Source organism: Sorex araneus, chromosome X (assembly GCF_027595985.1).
Source record: "Sorex araneus isolate mSorAra2 chromosome X, mSorAra2.pri, whole genome shotgun sequence".
NCBI classification, from domain to species: domain Eukaryota; kingdom Metazoa; phylum Chordata; class Mammalia; order Eulipotyphla; family Soricidae; genus Sorex; species Sorex araneus.
Window position 1 is genome coordinate 12,689,596 of NC_073313.1, and position 20,815 is coordinate 12,710,410.

The 20,815-nt window shown below is 52.5% G+C and overlaps 2 protein-coding genes across 4 annotated transcripts in view; one reads left to right on the top strand and one right to left on the bottom strand.

Annotated features, from left to right (window-relative positions):
• Nucleotides 1-1,389, bottom strand: part of LOC129400021 (splicing factor U2AF 35 kDa subunit-like protein) — a 30,323-nt gene extending 28,934 nt beyond the window's left edge. Inside the window, exon 1 of one of the 3 annotated variants that reach the window (XR_008627369.1) lies at nt 1,040-1,389. Coding sequence is in view for 1 of the 3 variants with exons in the window: in XM_055122401.1 (XP_054978376.1) it covers nt 264-492 (229 nt within the window). In the remaining 2 variants the exon portion in view is untranslated. Of the gene's footprint in view, nt 1-263; nt 493-1,033 lie in introns of those variants that run through there. The other 2 variants (XR_008627370.1, XM_055122401.1) reach the window with 2 other exon arrangements.
• On the top strand, nt 336-20,174 carry PRPS2 (phosphoribosyl pyrophosphate synthetase 2). Its single transcript, XM_055122400.1, has 7 exons — nt 336-612; nt 6,555-6,738; nt 11,339-11,437; nt 12,164-12,288; nt 14,768-14,941; nt 16,771-16,930; nt 17,666-20,174. Exons 1-7 carry the CDS (start codon nt 491-493, stop codon nt 17,756-17,758), a joined length of 957 nt encoding a protein of 318 aa, XP_054978375.1. The 5' UTR covers nt 336-490; the 3' UTR covers nt 17,759-20,174.
• Nucleotides 20,175-20,815: the final 641 nt, after the last annotated feature.

The window sequence follows — 20,815 nt, forward strand, 5'->3', positions numbered from 1 at the left end:
GGTGCGGGCCACCTCCAAAGTGTCAGAACCCGCCGGGGGGGGGGGGGAAGCTGGGGATGCTCCCGGCTCCCCGCGGCTCGCTCTTCATTCCTCCTCCTCCTCCTCCTCCTTGTCCTCCTCGTCCTCGCTCCTCCAGTTTCCCTCCTCCCGGGCCCCGCACCGAGAGCTCCCGCTCCCCCATCTCCTCCCCGCCCGCCCCGGCTCGCACTCCCCCTGCGGCCGCGCCACTTTCCCGCGCCCGGGCGCCGGAGGCCCGTTCTCACCTCCGCGCTCGGCCCGCCCCCGGGGCCGCGCCGCCTGCCCTCGGGTCCCGCCCTCGGGGGCCGGGTCCAGGGCCCGGGTGGCCCCCCGGCGCCGCCCCGCCCCGCCCCCCGCCGCCCCTCGCGCTCCGCCCTCTGTCCTGTTCCTCCCGGGCCCGCGCCGCCCTCTGGCCGCCGCACTTTCCCGCTCTCGCCGCCGCCGGTGCCCGCCGCCCGCCGCCGCCGCCACCATGCCCAACATCGTGCTGTTCAGCGGCAGCTCGCACCAGGACCTGTCCCAGCGCGTGGCCGATCGCCTGGGCCTGGAGCTGGGCAAGGTGGTCACCAAGAAGTTCAGCAACCAGGAGACCAGGTGGGTGGGGGGCCGCCGCCCCGCGCGGCCGCCGGGGCCCGGGAGTAGGGGGTGGTGGTGGCGGGGAGTGGGGGACGCGCGGGGCACGGTCCCCCTCCCTCCTCCCCGAGCCCGCAGCCCCGCCGTGCCCCGCCGCCCTCGCCGCCTTCCGGGGAGGGCCGGCCCGACGCGGCCTCCGCCACCCCGCCGCGTCCGGCCCCGGCCGGGCAGCGCGGCCCGAGTCCGGAAGGGCGAGCGCGCGCGCTCGGTCACCCAGTCGCGCCGAGGGGGGCACCCGTGGGCAGGGACGCCCGCCTTCCCCCCCCACACCACCCCCCGCGTCCCGATCGCCGCGCGCACCCCCCGCTTCCCCGCCGGGCCCCCCGCCAGCAGGTTCCGTCCACGTCCCCCCCCCCTCCCGGCGGGCTGCGCCCTGCCCTACCTCTACCTGGGTCGCCGGGTCCCGCCGCACCCGTGCCCGAGCTTCCGACCCGGGCCGATCCCGGCGTCCGCCTGCAGTTCCTGGCCCGGGACGCGCCGTTGCAGCCCCGGGGAAGCGGCCGCCGGGACGCACGTGCTGGGCTCCCCCACCCCCCCGAGCCGCCGCTAGTTCCTCTGTCGCCGAACCCCCCCGGCTCGGCGTGTTGCAGCTTCTCGGAAGTTGTGGCACTCGCTGGTGGCCGCCACTTGGAGCGTCACCCGGTGGTCTGGGCTCCCCGCGGGCGGCGGTGGCGGCGGCGGCGGCTGCTCTCGGCACCTGCCTGAGTGCGCGAAGCCCTTGGTTGAATTTCCAGTGGCTCTCCCGGCCCCCCGCCTCTTTCTTCAAATGACTCCGTGTGCACGCCGAGGCGTTTGGGTTGCGTTCACAAAGAAACGGCCAATTCAGACACCGTTTTCCCCGCGTGCTGCCGGACCAATTGGGGCGAGCAGCTCAAAATAAGAATCCCCCATCATCCCACGTTTCGAAAATTAGCTAGAAACGAACGAGAGACCCGCATCCCAAGTCTAAGACCTATATGGAACACAAACCAAAAGAGTATTTGACTTAAAAGGGGGGGGGGATCTTGATGACCTTGAATTAGGCAGAAATTTATTAGGGAGTGAGGAATTCAAGTTTCTTAGATATGGAGGAGGCATGCCCAGGGGGGAAGGTGATGTCAATTGTTTTGGGGGGTATGAGAATCCCTTTTAGATGGGAGGTTGCCACCAGACCCTGTGTCTGTAGAAGTGAAACATGTGTTACTAGCGGAGTGCGTTTGTTGGGGGGGAGGGGGGGCAGCCAGGGCAGCGCTTGACCGGGGAGTGCTCAGACCATGCCGAGCAAATGCTCCGGGTCCGGGGATCTGAAGCAGCGCGTGTGAAGGCACAGCAGCCTGGTGGTATAGATGCCAGAATTGTTGGGAAGAAGAATTCCTCTTTGCGGCGTGTGAGTGTCTGGGCTGTGGGTCAGGGCCAGAGGTGGCACATGTCATTCGGGTTGAACGATGCAGCATTTTGCCAGTCTTCAAGCTGCAGTAGCTTTGAGAACGCAAAAAAAATTGCAAATGGATAATCGTTTCTGTCTGGAGGTGGTGTCCATTAAGTCGGGGAGACAGTTCTGAAGGGAGTGAATTCTGAAAGCAAATAAATTGCCCTGCCGTTCTTAGCTGCCTGCAATCAGGCAGGCAGATAGCAGGAAAGATTGATTGGAAGGGAGCACCGGCTTAGATACCCCCTGTGGTGTATTGACCCCCACAGCTGACTGGTCCCCTAATCCATCCTGTAGTATATCCCCCTGCTTCCTGCATGGCCGGGTTTGGTCCTAAACAACGAAAGGAAAAAAAAAAAGAGCCACTAATCTAGACCAGACGACCGATGTAATGCGGTGTTAGATTTTTGCTTAAAATACCCTATAGTCTGTTGAGTGAGTTCACGCAGACATTGATGTATGATTGTTTATAGGTTTATTTTCACTGCAAGGCAGATGCAGTTTTATTTTGAGTGCTTTATAGCCGCGGCTTCATAATTCACAATCATGCAGGCTCAGAAACCACTCCACATGAAGTCTGGGAACACGGTACATTGTGGCGGTTTATGTTTCAGTATCTGGGCAATAAAAATATTTTAACTTACTGATGTTTTTGTTTCTTACTAACTGTCTAGCTTCAGCTGTTGTTGAGATTTACAAGCCTCTATGTACCGTGGAGGATATTAGGGATCCAGTTTTTACCATGTGCTCTCCTACCTGAGTCATATCTGCCGCCCCCATCCCCCCACTTTTAACCTGTTTGGCCATGTAGGGATGGCACCGGGTCTGCAAATTAGAGAAGCATGTACCATTTTCCCGACCGAGCCACATCCCTAGCCCCCTGCCTGCCCCTCCCCCCCCAAAAAAAACGTTCCCTAATTGGACACAGAGTGTCCTGGTCTTATCTTCCCTCTAAGCCGTTTGGACAAGCACCTGCTCCCTCTCTGAGCGTGACATGCCTCAATATCTCAATTCCCTGTAGCAGTTTCTCCTGGTCAGTGACCTGCCCTCTAGCCCGTCATTGGCATTGTAAGACCAGAAGTTCCCTGGTAACAAATCATCCCAGCACCTCACAGCTCCAAGGAGCAGTTTATTTGACTGGCCCCTTGGGTTTGGGCAGGGAAGGAAGCCTCTTTGCTGCCTCACATGGTAACCAGAAGGCTTGAAGTGCCTCCGTCAGGGCTGAGAAGGTACCAGGACTAGGTTTTACCTGGGGGGTTGGTTAGCTCAGGTCCTTTCCACGGTACTGTGTGTGTGTGTGTGTGTGTGTGTGTGGTTTAGGGGTCAAACCCAGGGCCTCACATGCAAGGCAAGTGCTGCGCCTCAGAGCTCTATCCCCAGCCCACAGACATGCTTCTTGAGAGAACAGTGTGGCATCTGGCCAGCGTGTAATTACCACACCCATTTATTGTTGAGTGAGATAAGCTTAAGCCCCCTTACTTGGAGATCAGTTAGAGATCCGCCATCTGAACAGCAAATGGATGTTCCGACCACAATTTTCATTTTATAAGGGCCACTCCTGACGGTGCTCTGACCCGGCGCGACTGGGAGACCTACAGTACTGTGATCAGACTCAGCCTTGTCACTTGAGCCTTAATTCGCTACCCCCAACCACATTTTAAGAGACCTAAAACCTGCCAGTCATCAGCTCCTTTAACTGAAGTCATCCTCGCCCAGTGCCCTCAGGGACTGCTCGGGGAGCTGCTTTGCAAGGTGTGGATGGTATTTTTGTTTTTCTTTGTTTTGGGCCACACCCAGTGGTGCTGGGGAATCTACCCAGGCCTCTTGCATACAAAGCCTGTGCCCAGTCCCTGGAGCTGCCTATTATCTCCCACCCCAGGCCATGGCATATTTTCCACTCCACCTAGATTGGTTCTTTGGGGGATTGAGGTGCTTGGGGGGGAAAAGAGAAAAAAAACAAACTTGGGAATTAGCCCTAGCACCAGGCCACTATTTTTAGCTCTGTGGGCCCGTGTCTCTTGCTGCGTCCTGCAGTTCTGTAGGTGGGAGTCTGTCCTCTGTCCACAGATGCTGCCTTCCTGTCTGCAGCTCTAAGCGAGAATCCATTCTCTGCTCTTTCCAGCTATTCCTGGCCGCCTGCATTCTTTGGCTCATGGCCCCTTCACCCTTCACAGCCAGCCCCTGAGCATCTTTCTGCTGCTGTCTTCTTCACGGCTCCTTCTCCCACTCTTCTCTCCAGTTCTTAAGGACCCTTGGATGGGTCCTTAATCCCTATCCATAGTCCAAGTAAACAATCCCTATCAGGTGGTTATTGACCTACCTAGCTATCTGCCAGCACACTCCCCTTTGCTATGTAAACTAACATTTCCAGAGAGTCTAGGGATTAGAACCAGGGGTCTTTGGGGAGCTCTGTTCTGCACACCACACCTCTTAGCCTGTGAGCTTAGTTGATCACCTCTGAACTCCACACTCCAGTGATTTCCAACCTCATCTCTGTGTTGATAGATTCTGCTTACAGAGGGCTGGACCATAGAGACCAGACTGGCCTGTTTCACCAGAAGTTTGCTTCCACCCACTGGTAGCAAAATTCGTTTTCTGGTATTGGCAACTTGCCATTCATGTTTTTGTTTTTTGTTGTTTTTTTTTAAGTTTTGGGATTACACCTGGCTGTGCTCCCCTGATATTCCTTGGCTTTGCACTCAGGAATTACTCCTGGCGTTGCAAGTGCCTTACCTGCTCTACTATCTCTCCAGCCCGGACCACATTCCATTTTTGTCTTCTTATTAGTCGACTTGAGTCAGGATAGAAACTACTGTTGACTCAGTCTACCGAAAGGGATCCCAAATGGTTGTCTTGCTTTTAAATTTTCGCATGAATAATGACCTCGCTCATTAAGGTATTTTTATTGCCTATAACTGACTTTTGACATAGGAGAGTTGATAAAGTTAGGGGACCCACTAGTCATTTTAAAGTAACATTCTGCATGGCACCACGTGGTCCTCTACAGCCCCCTTTGGGTGGGGCCCAAAGTCAAATCAGTGTAAATAAGATTCATGTGCTTGTTGGATGCTCTTCCTTTCATAGTCTGTCCTGCTGTAACATATGTGCTCCTGAAAAACCATGTGGCACAGTGAAAAAAAAAACCACAGGACTTTGAAGTGCAGTGCACAACAATCAGACTTCTTCAGTGACATATTTAAAATGTCAGGAGTATTATAGAAATGGTATAAAAATGTTTCGTACGTAAGTATAAAGGTATGGCATCTTAAATTAGATAGATTCTCCAATAAATAGTATTGGGATACTAGTGCACACTACGGTCCGAGTTGAAATAAGTCCATTAAAAAGCCTCAGCTTCTGTGCTGCTTCCTGGGAGGGCTGTAACTTTCGAGGCCTCAAGCAGGTCAGAGGGGGTGTCTGGAATCTGGGAAGTGGCTTCCCCAGATGCTGGGTAGGTACAACTTGTCCTGGACGCTTGTGTGGCCGTGGCGACTGAAGTGTGTCTTCCTTCCGCTGGCGGCCGTTCTGCCCCCTGCACAATCACCTAAGGCCAGCAGTTGGAAGAGCAACTGCAAAATTCATGTGGGGCTCAAATTCTTCCTAATCAACTCATCATCGGAACAACTTGACCTTTTCAAACCAAACATCACAGCGAGTCGCTGGTTTCTCCCTCTCTCTATTTTTGGCCACACCTGGCGATGCTCAGGGCTGGCTCCCGGCTCGGAGCTTAGGGATCACTCCTGGTGAGGATCAGGGGAACCACGTGGGATGTTGGGGATCGAACCCAGGTCAGCCTGTGCAAAGACCCTACCCGCTGTGCAATCACTCAGGCAAATTTCTTGGCTCTGGGGGCAGTGTTGTGGGCACCGCTGCCCTGCGTGGCACAGGGGGTGGCGCCAGGCGCCTTTGCCCGATCAGCTCCCAGGACTGCAGCTAACAGCACGGCTCAGCCCAGTACACTTGTTCACAGAACTTGAGCGCCAGTGGATTGTTTTTCTAGAATTTACTGGCAGACTCCAGCTCAACAAGGAAGCACACCCAGAAAGAGTACAGAAAGTAGGAAATGGGGTGCAGAGACGGGGTGAAGGGACTCCCGGTGGGCAAACGAGCACAGGGCAAGCCACGCTCAAGGCCTCTGCGAGGGCCGGGATTTGGGTGATCAGCCAAGAGTTGAGGTTGCAGGCGCTGTGTGAACCCGGCATGGGAGCCCTCAGTCACGCACAGACCCCTGGGCTCTGATTCTATTGAGATTACCTGCCCGGTGGCCCTCACCAGCTGTCCGTGCTTCCAGGTGGGGGGAGTAGGCACGTGCCCCGGACTTTGTTGGGGGAAGATTCTAGAAGAGCGCACCTGGCTTTCCCCAGACTTGGTCCCTGGGCCACTTTTTCCCCTGCTGACTTGGCTCTGTGTCCTTTCCCTGTACTAGATCACAACCGTGAGTACAACTGCGCGCTGAGCCCTGCTTAATCCGGGGCTGGCCTTCTCCTTTTCCTAGCGTGGAGATCGGGGAGAGCGTGCGAGGGGAAGATGTCTACATCATCCAGAGCGGCTGTGGGGAGATCAACGACAACCTCATGGAGCTGCTCATCATGATCAATGCCTGCAAGATCGCGTCCTCCTCCAGGGTGACCGCCGTGATCCCCTGTTTCCCATACGCCAGGCAGGATAAAAAGGATAAGGTAGGTCAGGTGTGTCTGGGGCTAACAGCCACCCTCTGCCCCTCACACTGTCACCTCAATCTATGTCTCTCACTTGCTTTTTGTTTTGATTTTGGTTTGGGGGCTGTACCCAGCAGTGCTCAGGGCTGACTCCTGACTCTGTGCTCAGGGTTCACATCTAGCGGAACTGGTGGGGTGGGCCTTATGGGGTGCCGGGGAGTTGAACCAAACCTGGGTTGTCTGTGTAAGGCAAATACTCTCGTCTCTGTAATCTCACTGTGGCTCTTATATCCATTTTTGGGTATAATCTTTGGGTCCAGACACTTACAGCTTGGGCCATTTTGCAAAAGTTTGTCTTTGAATCAGCTACCCTACTAGTACTTGGTAAAGACATGATCTTATATTTTCTGGCATTAAGGATGCGAATATTGTCACTGTGATGACATTCCTGTGTATCTTCTGATGCGGAGCAGTACTACACACAGTGGGGACCCAAAAGTATGGGGAATTGGGGCGGGGTCCCTGGATCGAGTCCCTCTCTAGCTTGGCAGTGACACCAGGGTGAAGCCGGACAAAGTACGCACTGAGCATCTGTGTTGTCTTCCAGCTAGGACGTTTAACTGTAACACTGGGCTGAGGATGTGGCCCAGCGGGAGAAGCTGGCGTGTGTGCGACCCTGGGTTCTGTCCCCAGCCTCGTCCCAAAAGAAACCCCAAACAATCCCATTGCCTTCTTTACCTTTCCAGAAGAAGGGAGAGATTCGGTATTCTTGAATCGTTCCTTTCAAACCACAGTCATTACAGGAGGCTCTGGAAGTTTCTAGAGGGGATGGAAGACTGCCTTTGCTTGTGAGAAAAATAAGGGAAGTTAGAGTTTGAGGGGAACTTTCAGGGGGATGGTGTCCTTGGCTAGGTCTGCCCGAGCTCACGATCACACAAGGCCAGGTTGAGGCGATGGCGCGGGACCCCTCTCACAGGTCCCCATACTGCCTGCTTCTGAAGGTGGGGTGAATGTGGGGGTTCCTCTTGGTCTTTTCATCAAAGCACAGTCATTGGATTGAAGGGGGTGTGGGCCGCCCTCCCAACCCCTGACACAGTCCCTGAATATCATCCAGAGTAGCAGATGCTCTTTCACGCCCTGCACGACCCCCTCCGGTTTATGAGGTCCACTGCCGTTTCTGATGCTATGTTTATGAGAAGCTCACCAATAAACCTCCGTGGATCTCCTTCATTTTCTGAGACGGCACAAATTCTTTCTTTCTTCCTTCCTTTGGACCAGTGCCAGGAATCCCAACCTGGCGCTCTCGAGGTAAGGCTCCACTGCTAAACCCATCTGTGTTCACAGTCAAGTTCATCAGAGCCTCTTCATAGGAAAAGGACCCATTGTACATTTGAGCGCACATCCGAAGCTTCCTCTTGACTTTCTTGATTTCTACATTTTTTACTATTTGCTTTGGGGGCTATACTCAGTGGTGCTCAGGGCTTTCTTTTGGCTCTGCACTCAGGAATCACTCCTGGTGGGTCTCAAGGGGGGGCAGACGGGGAACCGGGGATCGAATCTGGGTTAGATACATTTAAGGCAAGCTCCTCAGCTGCTGTGCTGTCTCTCCAGCCCCTCCTCTTGATTTTAATGCCACCCTCTTCTGACATAGTTTACACAGCCCCCATGCAGAATATGGCTTTTTCGGTTCATTTGCCTCTAAGGGGATCTGCAGAACTCCATTCCACTCGGGAGATGCGACTTGACTTCTGGAGAGGACATGGCCACTTGCGGCAAAGCGATTTACAGTGAAACCAGGTCCTGAAATAATGTCATTTTGCTCAACATGGCCTGGGGTTGTTTTCTTTTTTCTCTTAGATAATTGTTAAAATTGACATTGAACACAAGCCCATTATTCAGGGGCCTGCTGTCCTCTTGATTTATAATCAGGTTCCCTTTTCGCTTCCCATGACTTTGGCATTTCCACCAAGCCATTTATTGACATCATCATATCTTGTTATTAGTGCTGTCTCCCCACGTGGCCTGGTTTCCACGTCGGGGTGATCTGTGACCCTAATTGCAGCCAAGGAGCTGACATGCTGACCCCTCGGGCACCTGACATTTGCCGGTCGCATCTTTCTCGTCAAGATTGCATTTTCAGCCTTTGTTGATTTTATTCCTAGTGGGGGTAAGTCAGCTTCATCATGACTTCAGAGTTTGTCCGTGACACCTGCCCATTGCCTCGCCAGCCCTCAACCTTCTGATGCCTGTGGAGATCAGCACTGTGTGGAAAAGCTTCTTCTGACTCCTATTCATCCCTCTGCTTTGTCACACACTCGTCTGAACTTTTGGAGCACCTGCTGCCTGCCTTTCCCCTCCTCCCCTCCTTTGTTTGCTTTTCTGAGCCTCACCCGGTGATGCTCAGGGCTTACTCCTGGCTCTGTGCTCAGGTATCACTCCTGCTGGGGCTCAGCACCCTATGGGATGCTGGGGACCGAACCTGGATCCGGCTGCATACAAGGCAAGTGCCTTAACCACTGTGTATCACCGCAGGCCCTCCTCTTTCCTTATGCCACTTTGCTGTGTGTCTCTGGGAAAGGACCTGGCGCTGCCCTGGTTTTTGACCGCATCAGACAGTCAGACAGTGCCAGTACTTCTGTGCAGTGCTGCAGGAGAACTGAATCCCTCGTGGCCGTCAGCACAGAAGCCAGGCCAGGATGACCACTGGGACTATGGGTGTCAGCAGAGGGCCCCTGGGCGGGGGGGGGGTGGATTAGGCCCCACACCACTGAGGAAGGCTGGGATCTGGGCGCGCTGGGCTCCTTGCCTCTTGCTGCCATAATAAAGTGCTGCAGCATCAGATGGGGTCTTAGAGGACAGCAGTGAGGGAGTCAGGGTGCCACAGGCTGGCTCCTTTTGGGCTTTTAGCAGTGTAGCCCCTTCCAGAGTTGGGGGACTCTGTCACTCCTACCTCTGCTTCCATCCTCACCTGCTTCTTGTTGGGTGCTTCTGGCCTCCCTCTTTAAGTACCTAGGTTTAAGTACCTAGGTGATTAGGTGATTACGTATAAGCCCCTCCCCCACCCCCGCCAAATATCACGGTCTTAGAATCCTTGCTGTAGGGCTGGGGAGATGGGACGGCAGGGAAGCGGCATGTCTTGTATGTGGTCGCATGTGGCCGCCTCCTCCTGTTTCTATCCACTTCCAGCCCCACTCGGTGCAGCCCAGCTCTGCGCTCTCCCACCACACACGGACTCACAGAATCCTTGTTGTAATCATATCTGCAGAGACTTTCCAAAACCAACTGGTGCTCCAGGCTTTGGGACCATCCTTTTGTCACTGTAAGCCAGGCCCCAGGACACCCACTCGGCTCCCATCACGTCTGCCCCATGGCCATCCTTTGCACACATCTGCAGCAGCCTTTCCCAAAGTGGGTGTCCCCAGCTGTGGGGCACCCTTCCGTGCACTTGCAGGCTCTTAGTGTTGCTTTGCTGAAAGAAGGTGGTTTGTTTGTTTGTTTGTTTTTCCTAAAGGGGCGGCAGTGGGGCAAATCAGCTTAGGGCACTCTGCTCTGCAGCCTGACCTGGCAGGTGGTGAATGTCAGGTGGCAAAGGTCTGGGAGAAGCATCAGAACATGTTTGCATCCGTAGTGTGCCAGAGGTCCCTGCTTTGCCTGTCCCTAGAGGTCAGCCTTGGGCCTTTTTCAGTGGCTGCTCCTCATCTGACTATTCACTTCTTCCTGAGAGCAAATGGAAGCATCAAGCAAGGGTGCAGGGGATGAAGGAAACCCTTGGGGGACTTGGTGTGATTCTTGCGGCCCTGCTGCTGCCCACAATGTGCATGAGTGCGGGCCGTTGCCCGGGTGAATATATGACTACAAGAAGCCGCAGGGGGCGCTGGAGCCATAGCACAGCAGTAGGGCATTTGCCTTGCACATAGTCAACCCGGGTTCGATTCCCAGCATCCCATAGGGTCCCCCGAGCACCGCCAGAAGCAATTCCTGAGTGCAGAGCCAGGAGGAACCCCTGTGCCTCGCCGGGTGTGACCCAAAAAGCAAAAAAAAAAGAAGAAGAAGAAGAAGAAGAAGAAGAAGCTGCAGGCCACTCTCTGGGCTCCGAGATTCCGCCTTGGCCCCAGGAAGAAACCTTGGAAATACCCTAGCCTTTTTTTGTCTTTTTTTCCTTCCCCTCGAGGATGGTGTTGCCTCTGACAGACAGCCCAGACGCAATCGGTTTCAAGTTTCCTGCAAAGAAGCCCCCCAAAGTTAGAGCCTTCTCACCATATTCAGAAGTCGTTGCATTAGTTCTTGTTTATGGGGGGCGGGGGCATACCCAGCCAAGTGGTATTCAGGGGCTGCTCCTGGCTCTGTGCTCAGGGATCGCTCCCCAGAGGTGCTTGGGGGCCCAGATGGGCTTGCGCGTCGAGCCCTGCACCTCTTCCAGCCAAGCACGGGCTCTGACCCTTGGCAGCCATTTCCCAGATCCTGTTGCTTTTTGGTTTTGTTTTGAGCCCCAGCAGTGCACACAGTTCACTCCTGACTCTGTGCTTGGGGAATCCCTCCCGGTAAGGCTCAGGGACCATATATGGAAGACTCTGGATACAAGTTTTCCTTCTCTTATGAAATCCCTGTCTCTATTTTTCAGAGTCGTGCTCCAATTTCTGCAAAGCTCGTGGCCAATATGCTGTCCGTGGCCGGGGCAGATCATATCATCACCATGGACCTGCATGCCTCCCAGATCCAGGTGTGATGGCTGTTCATTGCCGTGTATGCTGTGTGTATGTGTGTGTGTGTGTGTGCGCGCTCGCGCGCGCGCACCCATGCATGCTTGCGCATGGGGGTCTGTACGTGCCTCGGAACGCATCCATGTTTTCTGTCACTGAGCCACATCCCTACCCCTTCTTCTTTGTCTTTGGTTGCGACTAGGGCCTTACTGCATCCTAACTGTCCTAGGCTGAATGATTTTCCAGAGAGGGCAAGTTGCGTGTGTTTTGAGTGCGTCTATGGCTGCTTGTGGATTTTCATCTCCATGCTGAACTTGGAACTCAAATTTGATGTTGCCTTGTTTGGCAAGCTAGGGAACCTTTGTTTCATCCAAATTTGGAGAAAAGGGGAGCAAATTGTCCTGCATCTGAAAGTTGGTGCCTTCCTCTGTAGAACAGGCCCAATTATACTGATTTGGGAGATGAAGGTGACATCCTCACAAGCAAACCTTCTCCCGCACTGCCCTGCTATTGTGAGTTCTCAGAATATAGGCAACCGTGTCCTCAAACACACCGCGCTGGATTGAGACACTCTGGACAGATGTAAAATCTGAGGAATTTACATCTAAATGAAACAACTGAGGAAATTCTCATCCAGATGTAAAACCTGAGGAAATTCATTCCAAGGGCTACTTGGGGACCCTCTGCCCCAGTGTTATTGTGGGATGAGTGGATGTGACTCCGTGTCACCCTGGCTTGTCACTTAGGGCTTCTTCGACATCCCCGTGGACAATCTGTACGCCGAGCCCGCGGTCCTACAGTGGATTCGGGAAAACATCTCCGAGTGGAGGAACTGTATCATCGTTTCCCCTGATGCCGGGGGAGCCAAAAGGTGGGTTTGTACTCGCTCTTGCTGTGAACCCGAACCCCCCATAAGCAGCAAGTTCAGGGAGATGGCACAGGCCTGTCCTCTGCTGCTCTCGCTGCGCTCGTGCAAGAAACCAATTGGGTTTCCACAGCAACCGTAGCTCATGTGAGAGGGTCCATTTTTCCTGATTGTGAGAGTGCCGAGCCTAATTGGAAAGCCGGGCTTGCCATTAAGAGCGCAGTGGCCTGAGTCCTCACCACTCAGCTCTGGGCTGGAAGAGCCCCCCAAAGACCAAAATCTTCCTCAAGAAATCAGCATATGGGGAAGCCAAGAAAGGAAAACAGTGGGTGCCGGGAGCAGCCTCGGGGGGTGGGATTGTGATGCCCCCGGGGGCCTCTGGTGTTGGTTCTAGCAGCCCTCGGGAGAGCCGGTCTACCGCGGGTCTTGGAAGAGAGAGAGAAAATCAAACTGAGAAATGAAAAATGAAACTGAGAGCCTGGGCCCTTGGCAGCTGTGGGGTGGGGACCGTGTCCAGGTGGCGTGGGAAAAGCCCCAAGTTGAGTAACTCCACATAAAGGGGGTCCCAGGCAGCACCGAGGGGAACTTGCAACAGCGCAGCTGCTGGGAAGCCACACCCCACAAGCCCGCCTCCTGCCTGATGCTCCCAGGGTAGAGATCTTAGAGGGCATGGTGTCGCCCCGACTAGCCTGCCCATCACAGCCAGCAGGGACACTGTGGGCCCTGCCACAACTGCTGAAGCGCAGAAGAACACTCGAGAGGAAGAGGCAGGACACGGAAAGGCCGTTCACTGACTGGCCTAAGGAGAAAGGAAGGAGCTGTGTGTCCTCAGGGCTTGGCTGGGACCGCAGGGCCAGGATTCCCCAATGTCCCAGAGCTGAGGATCACAGATGACAGAGAAGGGGCAGAGTGACTGCTGAAGTGACTTTCTGGACTAGGCTGGGTGACTCCAAGGGTCCTTGTTGAACTGTGGAGCTGCAGGCTGGGAAGACAGTCCGGCCATGCATGCAGCTGACCCTCGCTTGATTCCTGGCACCACTCATGGTCCCCCGAGCATCATCAGGGATCACTTCTGAGCATCGCTGGGTGTGGTCCAAAACCCCTCCAGCCCCCCTCCCCCAAAGAAACTTTGCAGCAGCTGTCTGGGACTGACAGGTCCCCCATCAAGCTTGCAGATGTCTGAACTCAAAGTCCCATCCCTCACGTGGCTCGCTCACCTGCCTATGACTCAGCTGCAGCCGTGGAATCAAACTTGCGAGCCTAGGCATAGTGGGGGGCGGAAGGCTGGCTTCTCCCAGTGGCCCACGGTGCTGTTGGAACGGCCTACTGTCATGGCTTAGTCCTCTGAGAAAGGGACTCAGCTGCCTTTCCCTCGGCCGGGAGAGTCAGATTTTTCAGGATTCACATTCTTTGTTTTGTTTTGTTTTTTTGCTTTTTGGGTCTCACCTGGCGATGCACAGGGGTTACTCCTGGCTTTGCACTCAGGAGTTACTCCTGGCGGTGCTCAGGGGACCATATGGGATGCTGGGGATCGAACCCGGGTCAGCCGCGTGCAAGGCAAACGCCCTACCCGCTGTGCTATCGCTCCAGCCCCAAGGATTCACATTCTTTGGCTTGCTCCTCCATTGGCCCAGCGTTGCAGCCACACATCGCAGCCGGAGGTGACTAAGCCACTCCTTCTTGGCAGGGCATGTGGGGGTGACTTTGGGGAGACATAACACCAGCCAGGCAAAGCCACAGACAAAGGGGAATGTGTCACCTGAAAGGACTGCCTTGCAGGTGAAACAGAATTGCCACCACAAGAGGCCACTCTTGGATAGTGTTTGAAGCCAGTGTGGGTTGACGAGCTCAGACACAGTCACCCCTGGGGGAAAGGTCCGGCCTGGATTGAGACAGTTCTTAGTGACAGGAATCGCATGGAAACACAGTAAATCACTCAGCATTAGAAAGTGGAAGCTGGACCCTCCCCGACAGCCATAAATTGTGCCATATAGGAAACTTGGAAATATAAAGGAGAAAATAGAACTGTTTTTTTTTATCCTTTCTAACCGATGCTCTCGCTCTGAACAACACAGGGGGTTAGATCTGATTCCTGCACACCCAGGCAATAGTGCAGATGCATCCAGAGGAGATGGAAATGAAATTGTATGTTATTCTCATTCCACCTCCTCCTAGCAAAGGCTTCTGCATGAGGCGTTGATTGGCTCAGTGGCATTTGTCGGGGCTGTGCACGACGCTCAACCCACAGAGCCTGACTTGTCACACACAGCCTGGCCGGCCTGTTGCAGCTGCCCGGGGAGGGCGTGGGTCAGGGACCGAGAGCTTCGCCGTATTTCTCCCAGGGCTGCCGGGGATCACCGGGCAGGCCTGGCATTCCCGTGACACCTCATCTTGCGTCGGTTCTGCCATCCCTCACGCATGCTTGAAAGAATGCGGTGATTTGACGTCGGGCCACCTTGCCCCGTGTCCCTTTGTCTCCGCACAGGGTGACATCAATTGCAGACAGGCTGAACGTGGAGTTTGCCTTGATCCACAAGGAGAGGAAGAAGGCCAATGAGGTGGACCGGATGGTTCTGGTGGGCGACGTCAAGGACCGTGTGGCCATCCTCGTGGATGACATGGCCGACACGTGTGGTACCATCTGTCACGCTGCCGACAAGTACGAGGGAAAGTTGGGGATGGCTGGGAGTGGGGAGGGGAGCGTCAGGCCTGCAGGCCGGCATCACCCACGTATAACCCACAGATACCATGAAACATACCCCACGCCACGCTCAATTTAATTGTTAAAAAAATTGTGCCTGTTTCCAAATCCTTTGCTGATGCTGGGCAGTGCTACCTCACACTGAAGGATTCTAGGCTCATTTCTCTCGTCTAGGTATGAACGTGACTTTGTGGGCCTTCGTGGCCCGCTTTCACGTTCAACATGGAGCTTTCTGTGTTTTTTTAAGGGCCAGGGAAAAGGCCTCCTTGGCAAGGAGCTCAGGAGGAGAGAGCAGTGGCAGGGCCCTTTGACCCTGTCCGCAGCAGGCAGCTTCTCAAGAGGCCTCTCCACCAACTGACCCCATCTGCAGAGTGGCAAGTTCACAGCAAGTTGCAAAGACTGTACGGCCGAGGTGTCTGGTGTTGCCGAATAACTTAAGTGTGTCAAGATGATTTGCCGGCTGAGCTGCATTTCAGCCGGTTCTCAAGAGCAGCAGTGCTGGTGCCTGGCTAGCAGATGGACCCTGTCTGGAGGAGTTAGCCAGTGGGTAGAATCCAGAGATGCTACAACCACACAGAACTAGAGAATTAGCCTGGCCCGGGAGCCACCTGGCCATCCAAGGTGGCTAGAAGTGAAAATGCATAAATTGGGGTCTGGAGAGATAGGGAAGCAGGTAGGGCAGCTCCCTTGCATGAAGCCCACCCGGGTTCAGTCCCCTATACCACTTAGCGTCTCCTGAGTCCTACCAGGAGTCATCCCTGAGCAGCATTGTGTGTGGCCAAAACTGGAGGCCACGTATGGGTCAACTGGTAGGATTGGGGCCACAGAAGGAAGAAAAGTCAGAAGTGGGCCAGGGTGGGAGAACGATTAATAAACAGCCTGAGAAGACCCCATGTCCCACTAGACTGGGCGGGCGCAGTTGGTTCCACGGTCTTTTCTGGAATTTTTTTTTCTTCCTTCCTTCCTTCCTTCCTTCCTTCCTTCCTTCCTTCCTTCCTTCCTTCCTTCCTTCCTTCCTTCCTTCCTTCCTTCCTTCCTTCCTTCCTTCCTTCCTTTCTCCCTCCCCCAGCGATGCACAGGGGTTCCTCCTGGCTCTGCACTTAGGAATCACTCCTGGCGGTGCTCAGGGGACCATATGGGATGCTGGGATTCGAACCCGGGTTGGCTGTGTGCAAGGCAAATGCCCTACCCGCTGTGCTATTGCTCCAGCCCCTCTTTCTTTTTCTTTCTCTCTTTCTTTCTTTCTTTTTCTTTCTTTCTTTCTTTCTTTCTTTCTTTCTTTCAGGTTTTTTTCTTTATATTTTTCTTTTTTTTCTTTATCCTGCTGCTTTTTTTCTCCTTTTCAGTGTCAGATATGCCTTTTTGCATTCTCCTTTGGTTCGTTTTTGGCTGGGGGCTGAACCTGACGCTCAAGGACAACTCCATACTCAATGCTCGAGACTCACTCCCGGCATCACCAGGGATCAAACCCAGACCTGCATGCATAGCATGTGCTCACATGTTGAGCCATCTCCCTCTCTGGCCCCTACTCTCTGCTTTTCTTATTTTTTTCTTTTTGGGTCACACCTGGCGATGCACAGGAGTTCCTCCTGACTCTGCACTCAGGAATTACTCCTGGCAGTGCTCGGGGGACCCTATGGGATGCTGGGAATCGAACCCGGGTTGGCCGCGTGCAAGGCGAACACCCTCCCCGCTGTACTAACACTCCTACTCTCTACTTTTAAACTCACTCCAGGGAAGACTGGAGACTCCATGCACACTTCATCTTTTTTCCTCTTGTTTCACAGGCTGCTCTCGGCCGGAGCCACCAAAGTCTATGCGATCCTTACCCACGGGATCTTCTCGGGGCCGGCTATCTCCAGAATCAACAATGCCGCCTTTGAGGCCGTGGTGGTTACCAACACAATTCCGCAGGAGGACAAGATGAAACACTGCACCAAGATTCAGGTAGCATCTAGAACTGCGGGCAGAACCAAGCCGGGAGATTCCCGCTGAGGCCCCCTGAATAGGCCCGCTCATGAAGGCAGATGTGGGGCCCGTTTGCAGCTTCTCATTCGGAGGGGAGGATTCCCGTTCGAGCTCTAAGAATAGCTGTGTTGCCAGCACAATACTGAGTGGAGGAAACCACACCGGGAAATAGAAAGCAGCTTGGGGGCTGGAGTGATAGCACAGTGGGTAGGGCATTTGCCTTGCACACGGCCGACCCAGGTTCGATTCCTAGTCTCCCATACGGTCCCCTGAGCACTGTCAGGATTCCTGAGTGCAAAGCCAGGAGTAACCCCTGAGCATCCGCCGGGTGTGGAAAAAAAAGCAGCTTGGTTCAAGAGAGACAGAATAATTGTAAGATCCAGCAAGCCCACCCCTGGGTATCTAGGTGGAGACTCTCTCCAGCAAAAACGTTGGCTAGGAATGCTCATAGCTGACCTCGTCTTGAAGGTAAAAGGTAGAAACCAGCAAACTAGCTTTTGTTGGCAGATGAATGGGGAAGCCGGGTTCCTTTAGCTTTCCCACCTACAGAGGGGAGTTTGGAACCAGCTGAAGAGCAGGTCAACTCAAAAGACACAGTGGCTGACCCACTGCCGCAAGGAACACAGAGCATCTGGTCATAGGGCCAGCAGAATGTAGGGGGCTGAAGTGTGACATGATGACATTTACCATTTGCTTTTCCCCGTTTCTGTGTAGGTCATTGACATTTCGATGATCTTGGCTGAGGCCATCCGGAGGACCCACAACGGAGAATCGGTGTCTTACCTGTTCAGCCACGTCCCGCTGTAGGCCCGGGGCGGGAGGCGGAAGCAGCCAACCCCTGGGCAGCTCTGATTCTGTAGCTTTAGGACTCGCCACTGTAGGATAACTGCGATCATTTAGCGATCCATTGTTTCCCCTTTCTGAAGCCCAGGACCATTGTTTTCCAGCTTGGGGGGGGGCGGGCATCGGTGGTTTGGTGGTTTGGTGGTTTGATCTTTCAGGAACTGTCTTAAATGAGAAAAGATTCTGTCATCTTGACTTGTTCTGTTCCGTGAACTTTTTCTTCGTTCTGTCAGTACTTTGAGGCCACACCTTCCAAGTATATGATTCAGAGATTCTATAAATTGGGGTTGCCAAAGGTGACTTCAGATGAGAGCTTTCTGTGTAAATATAATGATAATGCCTATGGACATTTGGGTAAGACCCTATATACAGTCAGCCCTGCACTTCGCAGTGAAGCTTAGGAAATTAATATTGCGAAGCGTGAAGTATTATTTTCATAACTGGCTTTCCAGTAAACCATTTTGGTTCTTGTACTTCATTTAGACCAAATTTCATGCCGCTTCCGATGGCCACTGACACATTGAGTTTTTGGTATGATAATTTATGACCACTTCCGAAAACACGTTTTAACTGTGAGCTTGAAATGTTATGTTTAAAAGTTCCCAAATTATTCAGCAGAAGATCTTCATGAAACCATTGTGTGAAGGCATGTCCACACTCGCGGCCGTATTGCTGGTCTCCTGCCCATTTCAGGAGACGATTCTTTGGGCCGCCTCTTCTGGCTTGTCATCTTCACCAGGGTTCGAGCTTTTACTCCACATTTTCCCAAGTGACTTCATTTTCTAGGTTTGCACCAAAGTCAAGACCTCCCCAGGTCCCCTCAGATTTTCTAGTCTGACCGTTCTTTGGCTTTTGACATAAAGAAAAAGGTGAGTTCTGGTAAGGACCACCGATCTGTATTTTGTTAGATCTGAGTTAATGTTCTTTTGCCCTCCGTAATCAGAAAGAGTAACTCATCTATCTTCCATGGAACAAAAGATCTATGGAAGATAAGTGCACATAACCAGACTTGGATTAGCTCGAGCTCTTTCTGACTGTGCCCCCCTATTGACCTCGTGTACTTCCTGTACCCCCCCAGGGGTCCCTTATTCTCATGCTGTGACCCCTGCCATGTATGTGGCTTTTACCTGTGCCTCCCTTGTACTATTCTGGGGAATGCATAGGACACTATGTGACCCCTAGTTGGGAAACGTTGACCTAAGACAAGTGCTCATTTTAACTAAGGCTGTTACATGAAAACTGGGTGACAAGATGTATGGAAAGGCTGGAGTGATAGTACAGTGGGTAAGGGGCTTTTCCTTGCACACGGCCTACCTGGGTTTGATCTCTGGCACCCTGTAAGGTCCCTCGGGCCCGCCCCCAGTGATTCCTGAGTGCCGAGCCAGGAGTAAGCCCTGAGCACTGCTGAGGTTTGGCCCCAAACCCAGAACAAACACCAAAAGATCTATGGAAGATAAGTACAAATAACCAAGCTTGAGATACTCTATACGGCGACATAAGTGTCCACTAGATGGCCCTTCCCTACATCCTCCCAATCTGTGGCCAAAGGCATTTCAAGTCTATGGATGTTATTCTATGCGTATTTGGTGGACAAGTAAATTCTTCATTCCCCAGCAAATCTGGTGGCACACACAAAGCCCGGGAGTAAGAAACCACCATCTCTCTTCTGCTGAGTCTTGAACTGTAACTTTGCTGATTAGGTGCAAAATCAAATTTATTTAAGGCATTAGCAGACTTGGAACAACAACCTTTAAGGTTGCAAGCTTCACTGGGGACAGGTTGAAGTGAAGTAAAAAAGTGTCAGTTGTTGCAGAAACCAGCAGTTTGCTGTACCTTGAAAAGGCTCTTGAGGGAAAAAAATGATGCTGTAAGTCTGATAAAGTCAGCCTTGCAATACAAATAGACTCGATCAAGAAAGAGTTGACTTGTAATCTAGAAAGACCCTGTTTAGATGCTCGGTGATTTTAATTTTTGAAATGCGATAGCTGTATTTCTTGGAATTTTGATGCTTAAAGAAATGCAAGTATAGTTAAGAATATGCATATGTAGACTGCTTGGCATGCAAATGTGGACATATGTACATGACTAAAAACAGTTGATTTGTATTCATTTCTTTTAAGATTTAACAGTCCAGGCATAGACATAGTTGTAAATTAATCTTGAAGTAAAGATAATGATATTAATATACCAAAGTTCAGCCTTTAACTTAAAATTTTATCAGTTAACTAAGAGATAAGCATGTTAGATATGACGTCAGCTAGATTCACGAACAGCTCATTTACGTTGCTTGTCTTGGTTTCGAGAACATGATTTTGAGATCTTCCAACACTGTACTAAGACATTTTAATAAAATCATACTACTTTCAATATTTGTATTGTATTATTGAGTGCTGTGTTTTAATGGAGTGCGTGAAATTGTTTACTACTTAACAGTTCTGACCCCAGATGCCAATTACAGAAAACAAACATTGCGCAAAATTTTCCAATCCAGTCAATAATGTTCGGTGACCAGAGATTAGAGCAGATGAAAGTTAAATGTAGGTGGTAAAGAAGTTTGTCGGGTGCTTTGGTTTCAGAAATACCAAAGTCTGCTGCTTTAAAGTCCCAGAGTGTTGACCCAGCAATATCACTCCTGGGAATATATCCCAGAGAGGCAAAAAGGTATAGTAGAGATGGCATCTGTATTTCTATGTTCATTGCAGCACTGTTTACAATAGCCAGAATCTGGAAAAAGCCAGAGTGCCCCAAAACAGATGACTGGTTAAAGAAACTCTGGTACATCTACACAATGGAATACCATGTAGCTGTCAGAAAACATGAAGTCATGAAATTTGCATATAAATGGATCAACATGGAAAGTATCATGTTGAGTGAAATGAGTCAGAAAGAGACGGACATAGAAAGATTGCACTGATATGTGGAATATAATGTAACTGAGAAGTACAAGTTGGCAATGATGCAACTTCTGGCAGATATCTCTCTGGACTTAGTTACTAAAATACAGAAACCCAAAACTGTGAG